Genomic DNA, 20,668 nt, shown 5'->3' on the forward strand with positions numbered 1-20,668 from the left:
AGCAACGGGGAAGGCATGAACCTGCAGATTATATATAATAAAGCATCACGATATCAGCTGAAATGGCTGTAAGAGTGTCTCTAAGATCTCTGTTCAAATGTCCACATTCGTGTCCTTCAAGGGTCGCATCTAATGCGGTTTATCCCTCCCAGGGCCTCAGAGAGGCCATGCGAGGTTAACTCAGCTATCAGGTGTCCCGGGGAGACTCGGTGCAGCTCTGTGAGATTTATCATCATCGAGACTTGATATATTAATGTGAAGAAAAGAAAGCGAAGCTCCCTATTTATAGCAAGGGAAAAATACAGTCACGTGCCTGTCTTCATGTACGATGACATCGACGGCCAGCGAAGCGCAGCAACAGCGAGGCGGCTGAGGACAGCATCGTCACTCATCTCGCATCGCCTATATAACGCCTATACGTATCCCGACAGGTCTGCCATGTCGGTGATGGATGCAAAGCGCCCGGGTTGAAGCGATGGACTACCCACGATATCATAATTACAGCCGGTCACAGGATTACGAATATTACGACGACAACCCATGGGCAGATAATGACGATAAGAGGAAGATCGACCGTCGCTACACACACGCAGAAGGCAGTGAACCACCGAGGGCAGCCAGGCAGGGCGGAAGAAGGTCGGAAACTATGACTAGCTGGATACAACGTCAGGCAAGCTCGCATGGTGTGCAGCTGGCGGGTGCGGCGGTGTTGTCTGGAGTTGCGGTAGCCGGTGCAATTCTTGGTTATCAGAGCGTGAAGCGCCAGGCAGCCGTTGAGGAGCTCAAGGCTTCGATACCGGCCTTGGATGAGAGCTCTGTTGAGAAGGTTGGTAACCCTTGGGGTGGCTGGGCTGTTGATTGATGTGGTTATTTGGCAATTTGAGATAACTACATAACTTGATACCCAATTTTTATTTCAGCAGCAAGCTAACAAACCGTGAAGCTTACAGAGTACGGTGTGGTGACACCACCGATAAGCGAGGAGGATCGGAGAAGTGCTTTGTTGGCTAAGAGAGCTCAGCAAGGAGACTATGATGATGGTATGTTTGTATTTTGCTCTACATGTCTATGCTTGAGCTAATGTGTGCCTGTTTAGATCTCATTCTCGAACAGCTTGCTCGAAACCGTGTATTTCTCAATGACGAAGGCCTAGAAAAGCTCCGATCTTCCTTTATAATAGTCGTTGGCTGTGGAGGAGTAGGCTCTCATGCGGCTGCGGCCCTTGCTCGATCAGGAGTTGGAAGAATTCGGCTCATAGACTTCGACCAAGTTACGCTCTCATCACTAAATCGACATGCACTTGCAACGTTGGCCGATGTGGGAACACCCAAAGTCTACTGTATTGAGAAAAGATTGCAGCAAGTTACCCCCTGGGTTCGATTTGACTGCCGAAATCAACTATACAGCGAGGCAGTTGCGGACCAACTACTCAACTCTTGGTCCATGGCGAATGATACGGTTACCAGCAAACCGGATTATGTCCTTGACTGTATTGACAATATATCATCCAAGGTTTCGCTGCTTCACTACTGCCACTCGCGTGGTATCAAAGTGATTTCATCTATGGGTGCAGGGTGTAAATCGGATCCTACCCGGGTTGCTATAGGGGACATCTCACTCAGTCTAGAAGACCCTCTATCAAGGAGTACAAGACGTCGTCTGAAGATGCTCGGTGTTTCAAGCGGCATACCCGTTGTTTTCTCACTTGAGAAGCCAGGCCCAGGAAAAGCTGAGCTCCTACCCCTAGCCGAAGAGGAGATCAGCAAGGGCGATGTCTCTGACCTGGGCGTGCTGCCGGATTTTAGGGTCCGTATACTTCCAGTTCTAGGCACCATGCCCGCTGTCTTTGGCTATACTATTGCAAACCACGTCATATGCGAGGTATCCGGGTACCCCAACGAATACAACCCGGCCGGTAAAAGCAGAGATAAATTCTACGACAGCATCTTGGGGGCTCTGCAGGGAACAGAAGCTCGTCTTGCAAAGACTATCGAAGGCCAAGATCCGGTTGGATTGAGAATACCGATCAGCAAGGAGGATGTTGGATACCTTATTGAGGAGATATGGAGAAGCAAAAGCGTGGTCAGCGGTCTTACAACTCGGCTTGTGCTGATACGATGGGAACGACCTCTTCATGGTTTCGGAGCCGACCCAGAATTGCTGAAGCAGGGCCAAAAAGGGGTACGATTACAGCTCAGCGAGCTAGTGTGCATGACCAAGGAGGAAGCGCTGCACCATGAGACGGAAGTGCTCAAGGGAGGCAAGAAACACTCTGAGGTCTACGATGATACGATTATACAAAAAGTTAGAGAGCGTATGGAAGAGGAGCGGTTTTTCCAGCGATATAGGTGATTGCCTTTTCTTTTCTTTTCTTTTTACATGGAGCTCTATCTGTACATGGCGTATTTTAACCCTTAGAATGCACACTGACGAATCAACGAGACCATATCGCTTACCAAATTCTACCAAATATCCACCACTGTTCAAATCATTGCCATTCACTAGATGGTACCGTGCAAATGAACAGGAAGGCATTAAGCAGACAGAGTTCGCATCAACCAAGGTTCCATGACCGGCAAGAATGAAGCTTACTGTATCTCCCTCTTCAGTTCCCAGGCAAATATCCAGCTTGTAGCCGTCGTATACGACCCCTGATAATTGCAGGATAGATGCATAAATGCCCTCTATACGCACGGGCAGGCGCTGCGGCGCCGTCACCAACACCATAAGCTTCACGTCACTACGTCATAGGCGATACTTGCTCGTCCTGCTCGTCCTCATATGTCTGTCCTTCGCAGCCTGGAAGAGTCTAGGATACTCCACTGTGGAAACAGTAAAAGATAAGGAGCTAGACATGGCCCTGGACGAGGGTAACAGAGACCGCATCGGTGGATGGTTCGGGTCGAATGCTCTGCCGGGCTTTAGTGATATGGCTCACATACAGACCTTGGATGCACGGCTGTTACCAGGCGAGAAGAAGGCGTGGTTTCGCCGCTCAAAACGAAGACTTATAATTGTTGGCGATGTCCATGGATGCAAGGATGAGTGTAAGTATTATATCGCCAATTTGGTTCACTTTGGATGCTCGGGGCTGATGCTTCGTAGTAGAGAAACTGCTTGCACGTATATCGTTTAATCGTGAGAAAAGAGATCACTTGATATTCACCGGAGACTTGATATCCAAGGGCCCCGAGAGCGTTGAAGTAGTGCGTCTTGCACGAGAGTACAGTGCTTCCTGCGTTCGAGGGAACCATGAAGATAAGGTCCTGTTAACCCGGCGTGAAATGTTAGATTCATCACGGAGTACTGGATCTAGTGCCGAACGAGAGACAAAAGCCCATGTCCTTGCGCGTCAACTCTCAGACGATGACGCCACCTGGCTTGAATCATGTCCTGTGATCCTCAAGGTAGGATATATTAGGGACATGGGGGATGTGGTCGTCGTTCATGGAGGGCTAGTACCGGGCGTGCCGCTTGAACGTCAGGATCCATCGTCTGTAATGACCATGAGGACTCTTGACGTGGATAGCCATACACCCAGCTCGTTGAAAGAGGGCACTGGCTGGTCCAAGGTGAGTTACCTGCGTTGAGACGCATGCCGAGGTTGGATTCTTATAGACGTCGTTAGGTGTTTGACGAGTACCAGCGTCGGATGGTGAAGAAGAATGAACGGCCTACTACGGTGATATATGGCCACGATGCGAAACAGCTTCCGGTGATACGGTTGTATACAAAAGGACTAGACACTTCATGCGTTCGAGGAGGGAAACTTACTGCCCTGATCATTGGTGATGGCGGGAGACAGCGCCTGAAACAAGTGAAGTGCAAGGGTTATGTATGAGAGTACTTAAGTGGCAGTAAACGAAATATTCTTAAAAAGAAAGTGATTATCTTTCATTGCAGCATTATCTTCATTAAGCTAGTTTTAAAGAGTAATAAGGAAAGTATCATGGGCTCGCAATAAATCATCACTCGGGTATATCAAGACTACAAAACCAGATGGTAGGGGAACATGAGGGTATCGAGGAGATGATTAGATATTAGGGACGTAAGGGAACCGTCAGTGGGTCATGATCATAACATGACATGAGTAGCGTGATAGCCGTATATCTTCATTGCCGATGGCATTGAACAGCTCCGTGGAATGGGAGGAATGCTGCCTTGAAGACGCTTAGACAGCATGGCGACGGTACCACTTGCGGCCACTAGATATAAGTTAGCCAATCTGTTCATGAGAGACAGGTATACATAGATGAATACTGACCTGACGCCATCTCCAGCAACGGCTTCATTGCGCTTGCGGAAAGTGAACCAGACGCCCTGCAACGCTAGTTAGCAACAAGAAGGTCCTAGGTGAGAAGAGAGAGAGAATAGAGAGGATGCATACAATGAGGGCAGAGACAATCCAGAAGCAGGCAGAGAGGAAGCTGAATGCCTCTGCAGCTCTCCATCGGCCACAGGGGTCACCGTTGGTGAAACCGGTCCACTGGAAGGCCGTGCCGCAGTTTCGAGTACCGAGAGAGTTAACCTGTACAGCGAACGAGGCAAACCAGGCCAGCGAGAGGATAACGTCGACTGATGATACGTTAGTACGTTATACATTATTAAGGGGGACAATATGACTGAAAAAAGGAGGGCAAAACATACTAGGCCATGTCTTGAAGGAAAAGGAGGTCGGGAAGAGCCAGAGCAGGCCTAGCAGGATAGAAACACCAGCAATGACCTCGGTGTAGATCCAGCGGCTCTGGGGGAAATCGCCGTTGTTATTGCGGCTGAAGGAGCGCAGGTAGGAGCCGATAATGCCTGCAACGACCTGTCAATGCATCGAGTCAGCCCGTCTGTACGCTGTACTGTAGGATCGATGCGGTCGAGATTTCGAGTGCCCAGAGCTAGGGTAGGGATCAATAGCACTTACAGCGCCGAAGAGGATCTCTCCGATCCTGAAGAGGGGCGAGACGATACGGGAAAAGACGGGCATCTTGACGGGCCTTTTTTCTTGCACACACTACCGGTTGAACAATGGACGAATGCGCTGTGAGGATGGATGTCTGGAGGTATCGAGATCGAGAAAGTCATTCAGACAGCTGGGGGGATATTGGTGCCCGGGATGCCAGGCCGACTTTATAGGCCTACCGACGGACGGCCAGGAAAAAGCAATCAAGCAGCAGAGCTTGCACCGATGACGCAAATAAGGGCCAGGATGCCGCTGCCATTGGCCACTGGCTGCTCTGATCAGCGAACTAGCGAGCTAGCGATTGCGGTGTTGGCTGCAGAACGAGCTTGCTGGCGGTGCTGCGCGGTGGAGAGAGTCCAGAGTGGCTTGGTCGGTGGAGGGCGTTCGACCAGTGCTCGCTGGCCAGGGAGCGCCACTCGCCGATGGCACGCATTATATTATTGACTAGCACGGGCAGGGGCGGGTAATATCATGCCTGATATCGCGGGCAGCAAAGGGTCAGTCCTCTCTCATTTTACCTGCGGCTGCTTCATACTAACTAACTGCTGAGATAGCTAGGGAACGCTTGTACCTCGCGCCGTGAACCCAGAGACTATTGCATGGTAGTACCTATCACAACACCCGGGACCTGCCAACGTCTGGCACGGGTTATTCATCATGAACCAGAGATTGGGATGTGAAATTAACATTATTCCAGACGGCTAGGTTAGCTACGGGGGGCGTCTGTGTCGGGATACATACGTCCTGACGCCGGTGGAGGTGGCTTTGGGTCAGGTCCTCTCCAGCCGTGGGTATTTTGAGCACCCTCCTGGGCCCAGAAAGCTGCCTGCTATTAGCTATTATTGCTATCTGCGATCCTGTTTCCCTCGATATTGATTGTCCCGGTGGCCAAATCGACAGCTAGGTTACCTATCCCCATGTTGATCCTAGATCTTGCCCTTGGATATACTCCGTGCATGACTGCAGGTACCACACCGTCATTATTGATGCCTGTCAACAGAGCTCTACGGAGTCCTTTTCAGCTCGACAGGAAAGAGAAATGCCTCCGTTTATGCGTAATTGCACATTAAAACTCTCTGAATGGCCGTCAGCTCAGCCCCTTTGGGAAAGAAAGCCTGGAAAGATTCGCCTCACTGATATTAACAGTGATGCAAGCACCGATCAGCCACTCTCCTCGACGAATTATACACGTGAATTATATCCATTCTTAAGGCAGGGAGTGTGTGAGTGGCAGGCCTGTAGTCTCTAGTTCGTGGCTTGTTGAGGCATTGAAGCAGGCATAGATGTGCATTTTCTATATTCTACCAAATTCGCAGAAGTCATCACGCAGAAGTCATCACAGAGCTACCTAGCCGATATCAACAAAAAATTGCCAGCTTATTCATGCCCAAATAAGCTATCCTCGTTAATATTATTGCACTTCGCACACGCGCCGGGAAAATGGAAGACAAAAAAATTTTCATGCTCCAATTCCGCCGCGGCTTTCACTCCAGTAACGGCATTCGAAAACAAACTGTTTATTTACCCGACTTCCTTGGATCCGGTGCAAGGATCTACATGGCAGAGAGGAATAACGGCTGTGCTCCGGCCCTCTGGAAGGTCCGTATAAGTTCCATCTTCTCCTCCTGCAAGCAGATTCTGCAGAGAGAACTGTGGATGTTTTCTTTTGGCCTGTGATCAGCTCACGCGGATAATAAACTCATACCCTGGCATCCTATGACGTCACAGGGTCCCTGCATATTGTCTCCTGAGCTGCAACGGTGATGCTATTGTTTTTATTACAAGCACAGAACGACATCCATCTACAGGCACGAAGTATTATTAATACAAACTGAACGAGAAAGAAGATGCAACAAACAAATGTCGGAGAAGATTACACCAGGAACCATTGAAACAGGGTCCGGAACAGGTGCTTTGCGCCCTGGTTGATGGTATCCCCGTGGCATGGAATCGCACGATCAAATTCCCATCCATCGATTTTCTGAACTGACTGTTTGAACGCCTCGCGGCCCCCGGCTGACATCAGATACCATATAAGCCTCCGCTGTGCCATGGCGCTGCCCTTCGCCGACATGAGCCAGACATACAGCTTGTTGGCGAGTCCGCTTAAAGGTCCCTCCTGGGCCTTGCGGTACTGTTCATATCCAGGCGGGTTGAAGAAGAGGTCTGCCTGAATCAGGGTCGCCGTGGGTTTGTGCAGCAGTACGATCTCCCGGTTGATGTGAGCGTGGATGTACTCAACGTCGAATTCGGCTGCAAACTCATCCGAGATGTGAAGCGTCTCCTTGTTCTGGGTGGTATAAATATGTTCGAATTTCGGACCAGAGGTTGTTGGGCTCTTTTGCCGTTTCTCCCATAGACCTTCCGGTGCGATTATGACAGCGTCAGGGTACGCCTTTGTCCAGTCCGCTAGGAACAAATGGTGCTCCATGTCTGGTGCGATGAGATACTTGACTGTTCCATTAAGGCTGGTGACTGCTTCGCTAACAGACGGCGTAAGTGCGACGGGGGAGAACACCGCGATAGCACCGGTTTGTAGACGAACTGTTGGAGTATATTAGCGTACGGCAACGGTTATGCATTGCATCTACTACTTCGGTTCGACCTCGATCAACTAACCTATCGTTGCACGTCCCCCAAATTTAAAAAGCCCGACACGAGCAAAGGGTAAACTGCATGTAATAATGTCATCACATACATTCCGTATAACCATCACACTCTCTGGGTCGGACGGGGCGAGTTTCGGCATTTTCGCTGGAGAAATGCAGTAGGACGTAGATCTGATCTGCAACGGCGAACCTGCAGCTGTGTTTTTTCTTCTACCTCGTATTTCAACCTTCGTAGTAGCGCAAGAGTATCTGATGCTGGATCTTGCGAGCGTTTTTATATCCTGTCTTTGCCTGACCTGTATCGTATTCCTTGCGCCGTTGGTCACGGAAGTATACTGTCCTGGGCGGCGGATGACTGGGACGCAGCTGAGTGCGCGATAACACATGTGAGCTTTGCAGCACAACGCATACACAATGAAACGGCCTGGTTATCTCCCACGCTTCGGTCAGTCGAGTATTCACTGACTGCGGATGACTTGGTTTCGCTTGCTCCATTGGTCTGGGCGTCCACGTCGGTAGTGTGGAACAAGAATGCCCATTAGTTTATAAAAATGGGGACTTTTGGTCAGAGTGGTATGACGTACCAACCACGGAGACCTCGGTGCCTAGGCTGTTCAGGTTCCGAGTCAGGAATAATCTCTATTGTACAGTATCTTCTATTAATATCAGCAAATAATAATGACCACGACATGCTCCGTATAGTTGATGGCAAGATCCAAAGTTGAAGGGGCCTCATCTAAGTATTCTTAGTTGAAAGACCGCATAATGCATTATAAAATCAAAACATCTTTCGCACAGCAAAATCAGTTCTAGAAGAAGGATAGGGAGGGAAGGTAAAATCTATGCCGCAATGATTATGGATGCCATCTGCCAGTAGACGGAGCCTGATGAGCCTCATCGTTCCGGTGTGGGATTAACGGCGCTTTTATATCGAATGTCTCTATCAGTTGAGCCCAGGTGTCGAAATCTAGGCCAAAAACGGCTTGATGCTTTTGAATGCCTTGTTCTCGTGCCTCAGACGGAAGCAGTGGTTGTGATGGAACTATGAAAACGATTAGATCCACTGTTGAGTCAAACATCATGGGGCAAAGGTTTGCTGGAACTTACGTAGTGTAGGTAGGTTGTTACCGTCCATCGAAACTCCTATACTTCCGTCACGGACTAGGAAACTGACATAAAACATGTTCTCCACGGACTGGCCAAATGACCTTGGGTTGATACAGAACTGGAAGAGGGGGATTCCACCATTATCAGATATTCCGTGTTTGCCCATAACTGCAATGGCCTCGGCCTCAGTAACATCTCCCATCTTTGACAGCTCTTCACGAGCTAAGGATTCTCTTTGGAGCTGTATCTCAACCAACTTCGCTCGTATGTCTGTGCACATTGTTGTTAAAGTTGCTTCTTCCTGCTTCCCCAAATCTGTAGCCTTAAGATCATTCGGCCGTACAAGTTGGGATGGATCTATTCGTTCTCGCGCTCTTCGTTGTGTCAACTGACGAATCCGTTTCTGTACGGACAGCGGGCCAAGGAGAAAGCCCGAAATGGAAGGTTTGAGGTTATTCGGAAAACAGGCATTGCGTCCAAGATAGTCCCAGTTGAAGGGTTCTTCTTCATCGTCACTGTCAGCTGCACGCTGTGAAGGGTGGCCCGAGCTACGACGGTTGCTCTGCGTGGGAGTAGGGAGGGCAGACGATGTTTCTCTTCGCATATAGGATATGCATTTTGAAACAAACTCGTCAACGTCAATGCCCGCTACATTGTTTCCTAGACATGCCTGTGCTGTTCGTTTATAGGAGAGATCCGCGGCTGTGACAAGGAGGCGAGAATCGATAGTGGCATCGGAGGTTTGCTTGACCTTCTTGAATAGGTCGTTTGCTTTTTCAACTGTCTGTAAAATACCATTTGATTCTAGCTGAATAAATTCACTTCGAGAATCTTGAAGTACCCATTCGATTAGTACATGAGGTCAGACATGGAATAATGAAGTTTGTGTGGAGTATACCGTTTAGATTTGAAGCAAGGTCTCTCAGCCCCTTTCGGACCGCCCTCCTTTCCTCTGGATCCTGATCTGGATCATAAAAGTCTGTGTCTACAACCTGCCGGAGCCTGCGCTGATGGGTCGACTGTGACTGTTCAGGCACTTGTTCAGACACGCGCCGCTTCTTGTTCGATGCGCTGGACATTGGAGGGGCTGTCAGGCCACCGGATCTCCGCTTCTTCACCTGGAGCGCGCGCGCGCTTCGGTTTTCCTTATCTGATGAGAAAGACGTCGGTGGTGATGGCTCAGAGTCCTGGTCGGAGGCGGAAGGTGTCGTAGAGAGGGCTCGTTTGGAATGGATGGCTCGTCCCGCCATCTTTCACAGTCCATACACTGTCTAGTTAACTAGTTAATGCTTTGTCAGGGAGGAGCAGAATCAATGCGGTCGTGTTTGTCAATGCGCGCAGAATGGAAACAGTTTTGGCTCAGCGTATAGAATTGTATTAAGTAGGGATATAAAATCAAGCAACCCAGCACCACCTAGAGTACGAATGAGTGGCCGGCGAGGTGTTGGATTGAAGATACCAGCGTCGTCTCTTCGCCTTTTTTGCTTGCTCGACGTCGAGAATCGCAAAAACGTTCGCTTTTACTTCTTTGGGCGAAACAGGGACGCGATGGTCCGTGCGCCTAGTTAATTTGACAGCGGAAAGGAATAAAATTTCTCCGGATAAGATAAGCATGGCCGAGGCTTGGCATGATGTCGAGAGCGAAGATGGAGACACCATCAACAACAGCAGCATCGACAGCGATAGCAACAGCGACGGCGAGGCAGAGGGAGGCTTAGAGGTTGATGTTATTTCCCTGCCCAGCTCAGACGATGAGAATAGCTCTGGTAGCGAATCTGATATATCTCGTAACTGGGTGACAGTCATGGATACCTTCACGTTTGCGACATCAAGACAGGTGGCCTTGCCCATCCGAGCTAAGATGTAGGTAGAGAAACAGTGACTTAGATGCGATTGTCTGCGCAAATGTGCTGACTGGTCATGTAGATGCAACTTAGAGGGAAGGCAAAAGCAAATTCCCTTCTCCGTCTTGCTCAAGAATCCGGAGCTACGTCATCTTGGGTCCAACCAGAGTCCTACTTCAGACCTCTATGTTACCGCACAGCTATGGAGCAGCTGCAAACCTCTTGGCATGCCCATGCAAACTGCATACAAGTCTTTCAAAACCACCCGGACATGGAACGAGTGGCTTGAAATGCCGGTGCTCATCAGGGATGCACCACAGAATACCCAGTTGGCACTCACAGTCTGGGACCTGTCGCCCCTGGGCGGTGAAGAAGGCCATGACCATTCCGTTCCGTTTGGTGGTACTACGATTGCACTCTTCGATGAAGATGGGACCTTGAAAAAGGGGAAACAAAAATGCAAATTATACCGAAACAAAGCCGCAGATGGCTTTTCATACACCACTACACCGTCCACCCCGCCACCCAAACGACGCAAAGGCAACTTTGTCGAAGAGGGGCCTACTCCAATTGAACTTGAGCTTGAGCGGCTAGAGAAACTACTGAAGAAACATGAAATGGGGGAAATTCCCCGAGTGGATTGGCTAGATCAGCTTGTTTTCCGAGCAGTGGAGAAGATCAAAATAGAAGCTGAAGACGCTGCGAAGAAGCGTGCGCTTCGAAATAAAGCAGCCAGAGAAAAGGCCGTCATTGAGCCCAATGGTGACCCTGGAGTGAGCTCTCAAGATGACGAAGAGGAGAACTTTGTGCTCTATGTTGAATTTCCACGCTTTGACTTTCCTATTGTCTTTCAGGACTTTGAATATCCCCCTCCTCCGGTTTCTTCCCTTGCTCAGCTTACGCCATCTGGATCTACAGTTGTTTTGAAACCACCACCAGAGGTCCGACTTGGCCCAGACATTGAAGGGGCTGCCGATGACGAAGGAAATTACCCTATCATACGAATTTATGATCCTGAGGTTGGGCAGAGAGGAAATCCTTGTGAAGACAAGCATAGAAGGCTAGTCCGCAGCCATAGAACCGGTATTATGGACCGCGATCTGAAACCAAACCCGAAGATCCGGGACGAGATCAACGAGATCATGTCATATGGCCCAACCCAGGAACTAAATGCAGAAGAGAAGGATCTGGTTTGGAAATTTAGATTTTATCTCACTCGAGATAAGAGAGCATTGACCAAATTTGTCAAGTCAGTTAACTGGCAAGATGCCAGTGAAGCTAGACAGGCCGTTGAACTCCTACCGAAGTGGACAGAGATCGATGTTGACGATGCTCTAGAGCTTCTAGGCCCGCTTTTCGACAACCCAGAAGTCCGTGCTTATGCCGTTGATCGACTAAGAAAATCCGACGATGAGGAGCTGCTCTTGTACCTTTTACAGCTTGTGCAGGCACTGAAGTTTGAGGCTATTCCTAAGAGTTCTACGGATGAAACGAACGAAGCTGCGCATGATTCTTCTCTCACAAACTTTTTGATTAGCCGTGCAGCTAATAACCCTATACTTGGTAGTTATTTCCATTGGTATTTGATGGTTGAATGTGACGACACTGCTCCTGGAACGCTTTCCACCCATCGAAAATTCTTTGCGAGCGTGGAGTTTTACTTTATGCTGGAATTAGAGAAGGTTAACCCTGCGCAGAGAAAAGTACTGCTCAGACAAGGTGAACTTATTACCATTCTTTCCAAGATTGCAAAAGACATCCGATTCGCCAGAGTCAACCGTCCTTTCAAGATTGAAATGCTCAAAAAGTTCCTTGGGAACCCTAAGAACGATATCTTACAAATTGATCCACCGCTTCCATTCCCATTAGACCCCACAGTTTCGATTGTTGGGTGCCACCCGGAGGAGGCAAATGTTTTTAAATCCTCCTTATCACCGCTGTTCATCAATTTTAAGCTATCGGATGGCCGAAAATATCCTGTTATTTTCAAAGTTGGAGATGATTTGCGTCAGGACCAGCTTGTCGTCCAAATTATAACTCTCATGGACAGGCTTTTACAGAAAGAAAATCTGGATCTTAAACTCACCCCTTACCGAATCATTGCAACTGGAGCAACTGCTGGCGCTGTGCAGTTCGTTCCATCTACACCTCTATCTGCTGCCACTGCGAAATATAAAGGCTCATTGCTTGCTTACCTTAAAGCAAATAACCCTGACGATAGTGAACCCCTAGGTGTACGAAAAGAAGCAATGGACACATATATCAAGTCCTGTGCTGGATATTGTGTAATCACTTATCTCTTAGGTGTTGGTGACCGGCATTTGGAGAACCTCCTACTCGCTCCCGACGGACATTTCTTTCACGCTGACTTCGGCTTCATTCTTGGCCGTGACCCGAAACCATTTGCACCTATGATGAAGCTATGCAAAGAAATGGTTGAGGGAATGGGTGGTGCCAACTCACCGAACTACATTCAATTCAAACAATACTGCTTCACAGCGTATATCACACTTCGAAAATCAGCAAATCTTATCCTCAACTTATTTAGCTTGATGGTTGATGCGAATATCCCTGATATACGTGTAGAGCCCGACAAAGCGGTTTTGAAGGTCAAGGAAAGATTCCATTTGGAGATGACAGAGGAAGAGGCAATTCGTCATTTCGACGAGCTTATCATAAACAGCGTCAATGCTATTTTTGGTGCTGTTATAGATAGAATCCATGACCTAGTTCAAGGATGGAGGGCATGATCGACTTATCTTTGCACCCCGGGTTTTCGAAAGCAAGAAGTTGCTTTCTAAGTTTTGAACCTTGAAATTTTGAATAATTTAGAAGGTCCTTTTCAAGATAACGCATCAATGGGGGCAGCCAGGAGTTTTGTGGGGATTTTATGGGAAGGCTCTGTACCAACATATTATACCCATTTTCAACGAGTTATTTTTTCTGTATGTTACAAAGATAATTAATTTATGCCTTGCCTGCAGTTCGCAGCTACTCGGGGCCTAATAATTTACAAATCGGCATATTCCGCTATTTCAAGCGCCGATGTGGTACTTAGCCCAACAAAACATTTTTCATACTCGGTCGGATGAATCTCTTCGCGGTTGTAGCACGCCAGTCCGGCCATCACTTTGTTGCTCTTCTTTCTCTTCCTGAACATTGCCCTCTTTATCTTCAGTGTCTTCAGGGGTACCGGCCTTGCAAGCCCAGGCATCAACAAACCTTAGTACCTCTCTCCTAAACCAGTGCTTCATCACCAGTAATCTAAACGGAACGAGTAGTATGATCAACACCGGAAAAGCTGGAGCACCGCGTGTGAGAGTTAGGATGAAGATGGCTATTGTAATCAATAGTTGGAGAAAAGTATAGAGGTGAATCGGTATATATGACGGCCTTGGACTTGTTTTACTGGTACTGGTAGGCGACGGTGAAGAGCCCAGCTCTGCAGGGAGAGTTGGTAGTTCTGACGGGGGTGTCAAGAGGTAGAATGTTCGATACAATATGGGACTACAAGGTTATCAGTAGGGGTCATTATTAACAAGCATAAGTGGGAGAGGGTTCTTACTTGACAGATAAGCTTTGTTCTCCCATGAATAAGAATAACCCAGCGAGTACGCTTGTTGGGGTCAACCCAAGAACTTTCATGAAGGGAGGACTAACAAATGCAAGAATCCCACATCCATGGAGTAAAGAAGACCACCGCTGTTCATATACTCTCCTAATATGCAGGACTTCTACCGTTTCCTGGCCATCGACTTCGACTACAGCTTCTTCTGTGTCCGCATGCATCAAAGATTCTGAATGCAGAGGGGCTTGAGGTAAAAGACCGTTTGCAGGAGGAATTCCCAAGATGCCGCATAAGGCAGTGGTAGTACCCAGGAGAATGATGTCCCAAGCAAACCCACCAGGCTTCCGCGTCTTATAACGATCGATGGTGCATATGATAGAGCTTATCTCATGGTCAAAAAAGAAAAGCATTGTGATGATTATGCCGGGAATAATAGCCACGAATATCCAACGGGCAGGAAGTTTCCAGAACTCGACAAAGAATATATGACGTTCTGGAGATGTGGGTTGGAATGTAACGCTGACGGGGAGCGTTGATTTGTCCAAATGAGCGAGCTCTCCAATATGAGGTAATCCAATAAACAAGATAATGGATATTGCTGCAGCATATTCCGAAAGTCCCAGGCGGATGTATCGGTGGAATAAAGGTTTCCAAGACTCCGCTGTGGACAAGAATATGGCGAGTAGCATTGTTCCTACCGCACCTATGATGGCATACAGGAATGCGGCGAAGGAGAGGTTTGCGTGGGCTCGCTCAAGCTCTTGGATAGCTTTATGAAAATATATTATGCTGTTCAGGAGAGAGAATATCTCGGTTGAGAAAGTAGTAACGTAGCCCATAGTCCAGTCATGGGCATTGAATATAGCCAGGAGGTAATGCAACCACCCTGCATGGATAAGTGACCAGGCCATGAAGGGTAGAAATGGAATCTATATGTCGTTTGTTAGAGAACAACCATGTCAATAATTAAAACGTATCAGAGCCTACATTAAAAGCCTCATGACAAAGAGAATATATATTTTCTGCAAGAACAGAAAAAGGGCCGGTAACCCCAAGAATTGTGAGAGGCTGAATAGAGAACCTGTGAGCAGGCAATCAGCATGGAGTTTCAAAAAAAGAAGTTAGGGCAAGAATTCTTACAGAGAAAATATGATACTACACAGTCCCGTACTGAAGACTACCTCAATAGCACCCCAGTTCTTGCCTGTGAGAACGTATAAATCACTGGCAAAGGTGATGCCTGGTAACAGATTGGTGAAGAAAACGTATACAGTGCTGGCCACTATTAAATGATTGAATATCTTCCAATCTGAGAGGTATCTTTGGCGTAGATTCACCAGGTCCTGTTTTACAAGACGAAAAGGCCGTAAGGGGCCGCCAGGACCTACTGTTTTGTTGAGTAGCCATAGTGGTTTGGGTGTATGTTTTGAGGGAGTGATATACGAGTGGTCATCCTCGTCAGGTACATCCTCATTATAGTTCACTCTTCCTTGGTTGGTACTAGATGGGCGGGGTTCCTTTCTTCGACGAAGCATGCCTTGCATTGGTCTTGTCGACCGTGGCCGAAGAAAAGTGCCCACAGACATGTAGTTAGCCTCTCGCCACTGAAGGCTGCTCTACTACTCAAACTAGGCTATCTGGGGTGTTAAGAATAGCCTGGGGGAAAAGAACGGCAAATGACTTAAATAAAATGAGAACCTGTATTGATAGCATCGAGCCAGCGAATTTTGCATATCAGTTGGCTCTGTATTCAGTTATATATAGCTCTGTGACCCGATCGAGGGCGAAAACATTTTTTAAATTTAAGTTCAGTTATGGGATGTAAAAAGAAGCCCATAGGAAGTCAAGGAAGAAGGACTACGTACGCCAAGCGCCAACAGAGGGAGAAGCTCAATGAGATACTCTGTAGCGAGCATGAGGGCTGTCTCTTCTCGCATGGGTCCTTGGGCTTTCTGGGGCAGTTTGCCATGCCCAAGGCACTAAGAACAAGGCCGAGACCCTGTTGGCCTGCTGGTTGTGAATTTTATTCCTCGGCAATAAGCACTCATTTTCTATGCAGTCCAGTTGCATAATATAATAAAGGAAATGAGCTCGTAAAAGACGTCAGCCTGCACCCAACTTTTTATTACTGCTTCCTTTCCCGATATCACGAAGTCTTCAACCTTTGTGCATGTCAAAATAAGGTTCTAAAATATACAACATAATCTAGTGTACCACGCGAAAAATGCCAAGCTTCCAATGGATTGAGTTGAGCTTATCCGGGTTAAGGTTAATCCGCTATCTATCTGGAAGGTTTATCCAAACTGGAGGGCTTGGGAGGGAGCGTCAGCAAAATGGACCGTGACATTGAGCTGACATTTGGCAAATTATAATGATACAACAGATATCCGGTGTCCAGTGAAAAGATCTTTCGATTACTCACTCCAATGATGCTATTAGGCATATGACACACCAGAAGTATCTCAAGATGGCTTCCTTTATCCCCCGGACGGCATTTCTGGCGTCTGAACACATTCAGAAAAGCTACTTCCTGGGACATCATCGAGCTGGACTTGAGAAGATGAAAGCAATGCTAGACTCTGTTGACCATGTTATAGAATGTCGAGACTTCCGGGTACCAGCAACTTCGATAAACCCATTATTTGAAGAAGCATTGGGCGGGAAAAGCCGAACTATAGTCTATACTAAGCGAGATCTTGGAGCGGACTCGAAACCGGAATCTCGAATGGTATTTCTTCGTCTATTACTCATCTACTGAAATATTTTACTAACTTCTACGCGGCTGCTTTTCTGTAGAAAGAAAAACTCATATCTCGCTGGGAACAGAAATCTACGAAAGTCTTTTTCGCAAGCAGAAGCTTAAAGAACTCCGTCACTCCCTTGGCAAAGTACATAAAGTACCTCCCTATGGCTGCCAACAGCGTAATCGGATACCGCATGTTAATAGTTGGGATGCCGAACGTAGGGAAATCGACCCTGATTAACAAACTACGATCTATGACCAATATTAAGAACGTCAGAAAATCTGCCGTAGTCAGAACCGGAGCAGACCCAGGCATCACGAGAAAGATCGGTACACCTATAAAATTGTTCGAGAAGGATGATATAGGCATTTATGTGTATGACACGCCTGGTGTGTTTGTACCATATGTGTCTAACCCTGACAGTATGCTGAAAATGGCACTTTGCGGAATCATCAAAGACTCGCTGGTACCTATAATCACCCTAGCCGACTATCTTCTCTTTCAAATGAACCAGAATTTGTTGATGGATATGTATGGAGCATATTGTGCACCAACCAATGATATCATGGAGTTACTGGGTGCCATTTCGAGAAAAGCTGGCCGGCTTGTCAAAGGAGGTGAACCGGACTATGAAGCGGCCGCACGGTTATTCATCACACAATGGCGAGAAGGAAAACTCGGCCTATTTATGCTTGACGATGTGGTGAAAGTTTCGTGGGAAAAGAAGAATGCCAGGCTCGGAACCACGGAAAGCTCAATCCCTGGAACCTCGTTGGAACTTACTCCTGAGAGAGCGCAAAAGATACTTGCTACTGGTGTGGTATAAGTGAAGGAGGGCTGACTTTGGCGTTTGTTTGATATTTAATATACCCCTACAATGTACAATAGTGAATGTAATTTTAGATGAATTGAATAATTATACATATTGCTATCCTATGGGAGCCTCTAGACACCACTACTCCAGGATCAGATCCACAAAACATTTGTTGGATATGCTAACCAATCTTGTCAAGTAACTTTCTTCTTCGTCTTTCCACTAGCTCTTCCTGGACATCATCTAGTGTGGGCAGCTGCCATTCGACACCATCACCCTGATCACCTGGCAACGGCTCCCACCCATCAATGGGTTTATCGTCGCCCTTTTTCAACACAGCTTCAAATGCCTCTTTCTCTTTCTTCTTCTCGTACGCTAGTAATGATCCGTCCTCTTCGTCTAGGCCGTAGCCAAAGTATGCCGCATCAACATGTTTTTTGAACATTTCAATATCCATCTTTCGCCCCCCCGCATCATCCAATTCAGAGGCACTTCTCTTTTTCGTCGCTGCCTCAAACATCTCCTTGACTCCAGGAAGTTCTCTCGCTCGACCGAAATATCTGTATCCTTTCCCACCACCAGGAATCTCTTTCCCGTCCTCATCGTAGACTCTCCCGCCACCGCGCGTGTAGTTTGGTCCTCCCAGATTTCGTATTTGAACTTCCTTAGCCATTTTTCCCTCATTAGTTTGTTGATCTCATCGTTTAGGTCTCTGATTTGAAAATCACTTAAACTAAGATCTTGAATACGTGTGACCTTTCGGGATATTTCTTTGAGAACTTGGCCGCGCCATTTTTCGCAAACTGGGATAGAGTCAATCGAAGTGATAGCTTTTGGGCGTCGTGTCCGTCCGATATCTAGAATTCCGAGATCGGCAGCTTGAGCGGCACGGAACCGAAAGAGCATAGACTGTGCTTTCTCGCTATTTCGAGCCTATTGGACATGTGTTGTTGCGATTAGTATGGGATCAGATATCGAGGTTATGCTCTTTAGACTCACCATGGTAAAAGAATGAGGCTTGGAATAGCTAGTTGATAGGCTGGGATTAATGTTTCGAGTCAGATTACGAGATAGTGCGCTATATCTGTCCCTTTTACCGAGAGCTCAAGGTTGTCGTTGCGCCGGGGGAATGTGTCTCTCGGTCGTTGTTATTCGTGGGAGCAAAGCTTTGTCTGCCAATCTTATTGTTGAATGAAGATGTTGGTCAATACTGCAGTGTCGATTTAGCCGCCTTGTCAAGTATAAAGTAAAACGATCACCAGCTACCAAACAATAAAAGCGTCGTCGAGATAGCTGTTGCTAGCAATAGCCTATTCCATTAATGTCAAGAATTAGCTTAGTCAGCTTGTTTCCGCATATACGAAGCTGAAAATTTCGCATATAGTTATACCTTATTAAGGCTTAAATTGACTATCTTTATGTATAAATATTTATTTATATTTTAACCAATCATATCTGCTTCTGCTGCTTTCAATTTGACATATAACTAATCATTATCATGTGACTACTTAGTACGGCGGACTGAATGGACCATCAGGTCAAAAGTCATTCAAATTCATTCAATTTGTTCCCACATCTAAGATTTGTCCCCCTAAGCCTACTAAGTCTGCTTTCCCTATAAGTCTATCCCTTCTAAGCCTGCCCTCTCGCTCTAGGCCTCTCTTAGTAGACTCTTACTAGGGGCTTCTTTTACTAAAGTCTCTTACTAATACTAGGAGGGCAGAGTAGACAGCTGTACTCCGTAGGATTGAGGAGCTGGCTTAGGGGAGAAGCCAGGTTGTGGGCCAAAGAATAAGTAGGTACTACTTAAAATACCTCTACTACCATTGGCTGCGTGAAACTATCTCTTACAAGGCAAAAACGAATTTTGACCAAGCTTTTTTTTCCCTTTTGGCCTTGAAGGACTTTGGCCAAAATTTTAAATCTCGATTTTTCAGCTGGCGCACATAGCTTATAGAAGCTCTTCCTAAGTGAAGTACGGGCTCCATCCCTCGACATCTTTTATACCCTTTCAAAACCTTTTACGGTATTAAATTTGATATACTGTTAATGATCTACTATCTCTCATGTCTGTGTCTGAAGAGTTTCGAGGCATAGACCCGCCTGCTGGTATTTAACTCCCAATTACAGCCGAGGCCATCGCCATTTGCGAAAAGAGAGGATCTCAAAATACTGGTAGGGGTCTTGCCTACCCGTCTGACCAGCCTATATGTTGGACCAAGTATGGCCTTGGAGTTACATGGAATGAAGTCTATGCTCTAACTCTAGCGCGCCGGGAACTTCAGCGACGAGAATCTCCTGTTTCTGTTCCAGCCATTTAATATGCCATTTCAGCCGAATATGTCACATATATTATCATGGAATATATCCATGGTAGAACTGGAGATCAGATACTTGGGTCTACCTCCATTCCAGCCGAGAGGAAGGGAGTATACCAATATATGGCTACAGCTATACAGAAGCTATTACGAATCCCTATTCCTCCAGAACTCCCCCCCCCAATCGGCCTTGAATAATGACGTGTTTAGGCTTGTTATGTTTTTGGATACTGAAGCCCCCCGGATCTATCAAAACGCTGATCAGCTTGAGCTGCATTTGAATACGATATTTATTACTGCCCACGATATATGCTTTACAGAACTTTTATACTTACATATGGGCAGCATTTACGAACAATTAAAAGGGCTCTCCAATGAACCAATGGTCTTTTGCTATGGGGATATCCATCCCGGAAACTTTATCATCAACGATGATGGGCACATTACTATTATCGACTTCTCTGAAACAAGTATACTCCCATCTAGCTTTGCCAGATATGCAATAGTCAGCACGTCTAAGTTAAGCCGTGGATAGATATACCCGGCGACTGCGATGAGGTAGCTGAAAACATATCCGCACTCTTTGGATCTGCTCGCATGCTAGTCATGAGTTTCAGCTGTTTTAGTGAAAAGGGTGACCAGCTATTCGGCACTCAACCCTCTAAGGCTCACTGGGCATTTTATTGCAAGCCTGGGATACCTATGGGCTA

The 20,668-nt window shown here is 47.1% G+C and overlaps 10 protein-coding genes across 10 annotated transcripts; 4 read left to right on the plus strand and 6 right to left on the minus strand.

Moving 5' to 3' along the window:
• Positions 1 to 2,202: 2,202 nt before the first annotated feature.
• TERG_12607 (uncharacterized protein) lies at positions 2,203 to 2,727 on the minus strand (the record flags this gene model as incomplete). The annotated part of the gene is made up of 1 exon (XM_047751546.1): positions 2,203 to 2,727. The coding sequence occupies one exon, from the start codon at positions 2,725 to 2,727 to the stop codon at positions 2,203 to 2,205; it is 525 nt and encodes a 174-aa protein (XP_047607395.1).
• Positions 2,728 to 2,854: 127 nt separating this feature from the next.
• Positions 2,855 to 3,841, plus strand: TERG_07874 (uncharacterized protein; the record flags this gene model as incomplete). The annotated part of the gene is made up of 3 exons (XM_003231526.2): positions 2,855 to 3,047; positions 3,106 to 3,572; positions 3,629 to 3,841. The coding sequence occupies 3 exons, from the start codon at positions 2,855 to 2,857 to the stop codon at positions 3,839 to 3,841; spliced, it is 873 nt and encodes a 290-aa protein (XP_003231574.2).
• Positions 3,842 to 4,171: 330 nt separating this feature from the next.
• On the minus strand, positions 4,172 to 4,978 carry TERG_07875 (uncharacterized protein; the record flags this gene model as incomplete). Its single annotated transcript, XM_003231527.1, has 5 exons — positions 4,172 to 4,205; positions 4,265 to 4,320; positions 4,388 to 4,575; positions 4,648 to 4,813; positions 4,916 to 4,978. 5 exons carry the CDS (start codon positions 4,976 to 4,978, stop codon positions 4,172 to 4,174), a joined length of 507 nt encoding a protein of 168 aa, XP_003231575.1.
• Positions 4,979 to 6,827: 1,849 nt separating this feature from the next.
• TERG_07876 (uncharacterized protein) lies at positions 6,828 to 7,949 on the minus strand (the record flags this gene model as incomplete). The annotated part of the gene is made up of 2 exons (XM_003231528.2): positions 6,828 to 7,498; positions 7,574 to 7,949. The coding sequence occupies 2 exons, from the start codon at positions 7,947 to 7,949 to the stop codon at positions 6,828 to 6,830; spliced, it is 1,047 nt and encodes a 348-aa protein (XP_003231576.2).
• Positions 7,950 to 8,417: 468 nt separating this feature from the next.
• On the minus strand, positions 8,418 to 9,920 carry TERG_07877 (uncharacterized protein; the record flags this gene model as incomplete). Its single annotated transcript, XM_003231529.1, has 3 exons — positions 8,418 to 8,605; positions 8,671 to 9,501; positions 9,569 to 9,920. The coding sequence occupies 3 exons, from the start codon at positions 9,918 to 9,920 to the stop codon at positions 8,418 to 8,420; spliced, it is 1,371 nt and encodes a 456-aa protein (XP_003231577.1).
• A 362-nt stretch (positions 9,921 to 10,282) lies between these two features.
• Positions 10,283 to 13,264, plus strand: TERG_07878 (uncharacterized protein; the record flags this gene model as incomplete). Its single annotated transcript, XM_003231530.1, has 2 exons — positions 10,283 to 10,533; positions 10,597 to 13,264. 2 exons carry the CDS (start codon positions 10,283 to 10,285, stop codon positions 13,262 to 13,264), a joined length of 2,919 nt encoding a protein of 972 aa, XP_003231578.1.
• An 811-nt stretch (positions 13,265 to 14,075) lies between these two features.
• Positions 14,076 to 14,993, minus strand: TERG_07879 (uncharacterized protein; the record flags this gene model as incomplete). The annotated part of the gene is made up of 1 exon (XM_003231531.2): positions 14,076 to 14,993. The coding sequence occupies one exon, from the start codon at positions 14,991 to 14,993 to the stop codon at positions 14,076 to 14,078; it is 918 nt and encodes a 305-aa protein (XP_003231579.2).
• A 1,532-nt stretch (positions 14,994 to 16,525) lies between these two features.
• TERG_07880 (uncharacterized protein) lies at positions 16,526 to 17,652 on the plus strand (the record flags this gene model as incomplete). Its single annotated transcript, XM_003231532.1, has 2 exons — positions 16,526 to 16,810; positions 16,879 to 17,652. The coding sequence occupies 2 exons, from the start codon at positions 16,526 to 16,528 to the stop codon at positions 17,650 to 17,652; spliced, it is 1,059 nt and encodes a 352-aa protein (XP_003231580.1).
• Positions 17,653 to 17,821: 169 nt separating this feature from the next.
• Positions 17,822 to 18,313, minus strand: TERG_07881 (pre-mRNA-splicing factor isy1; the record flags this gene model as incomplete). The annotated part of the gene is made up of 1 exon (XM_003231533.2): positions 17,822 to 18,313. One exon carries the CDS (start codon positions 18,311 to 18,313, stop codon positions 17,822 to 17,824), a length of 492 nt encoding a protein of 163 aa, XP_003231581.2.
• A 1,649-nt stretch (positions 18,314 to 19,962) lies between these two features.
• On the plus strand, positions 19,963 to 20,493 carry TERG_12608 (uncharacterized protein; the record flags this gene model as incomplete). Its single annotated transcript, XM_047751547.1, has 1 exon — positions 19,963 to 20,493. One exon carries the CDS (start codon positions 19,963 to 19,965, stop codon positions 20,491 to 20,493), a length of 531 nt encoding a protein of 176 aa, XP_047607396.1.
• Positions 20,494 to 20,668: the final 175 nt, after the last annotated feature.

Source organism: Trichophyton rubrum (assembly GCF_000151425.1).
Source record: "Trichophyton rubrum CBS 118892 genomic scaffold supercont2.11, whole genome shotgun sequence".
NCBI classification, from domain to species: Eukaryota; Fungi; Ascomycota; class Eurotiomycetes; order Onygenales; family Arthrodermataceae; genus Trichophyton; species Trichophyton rubrum.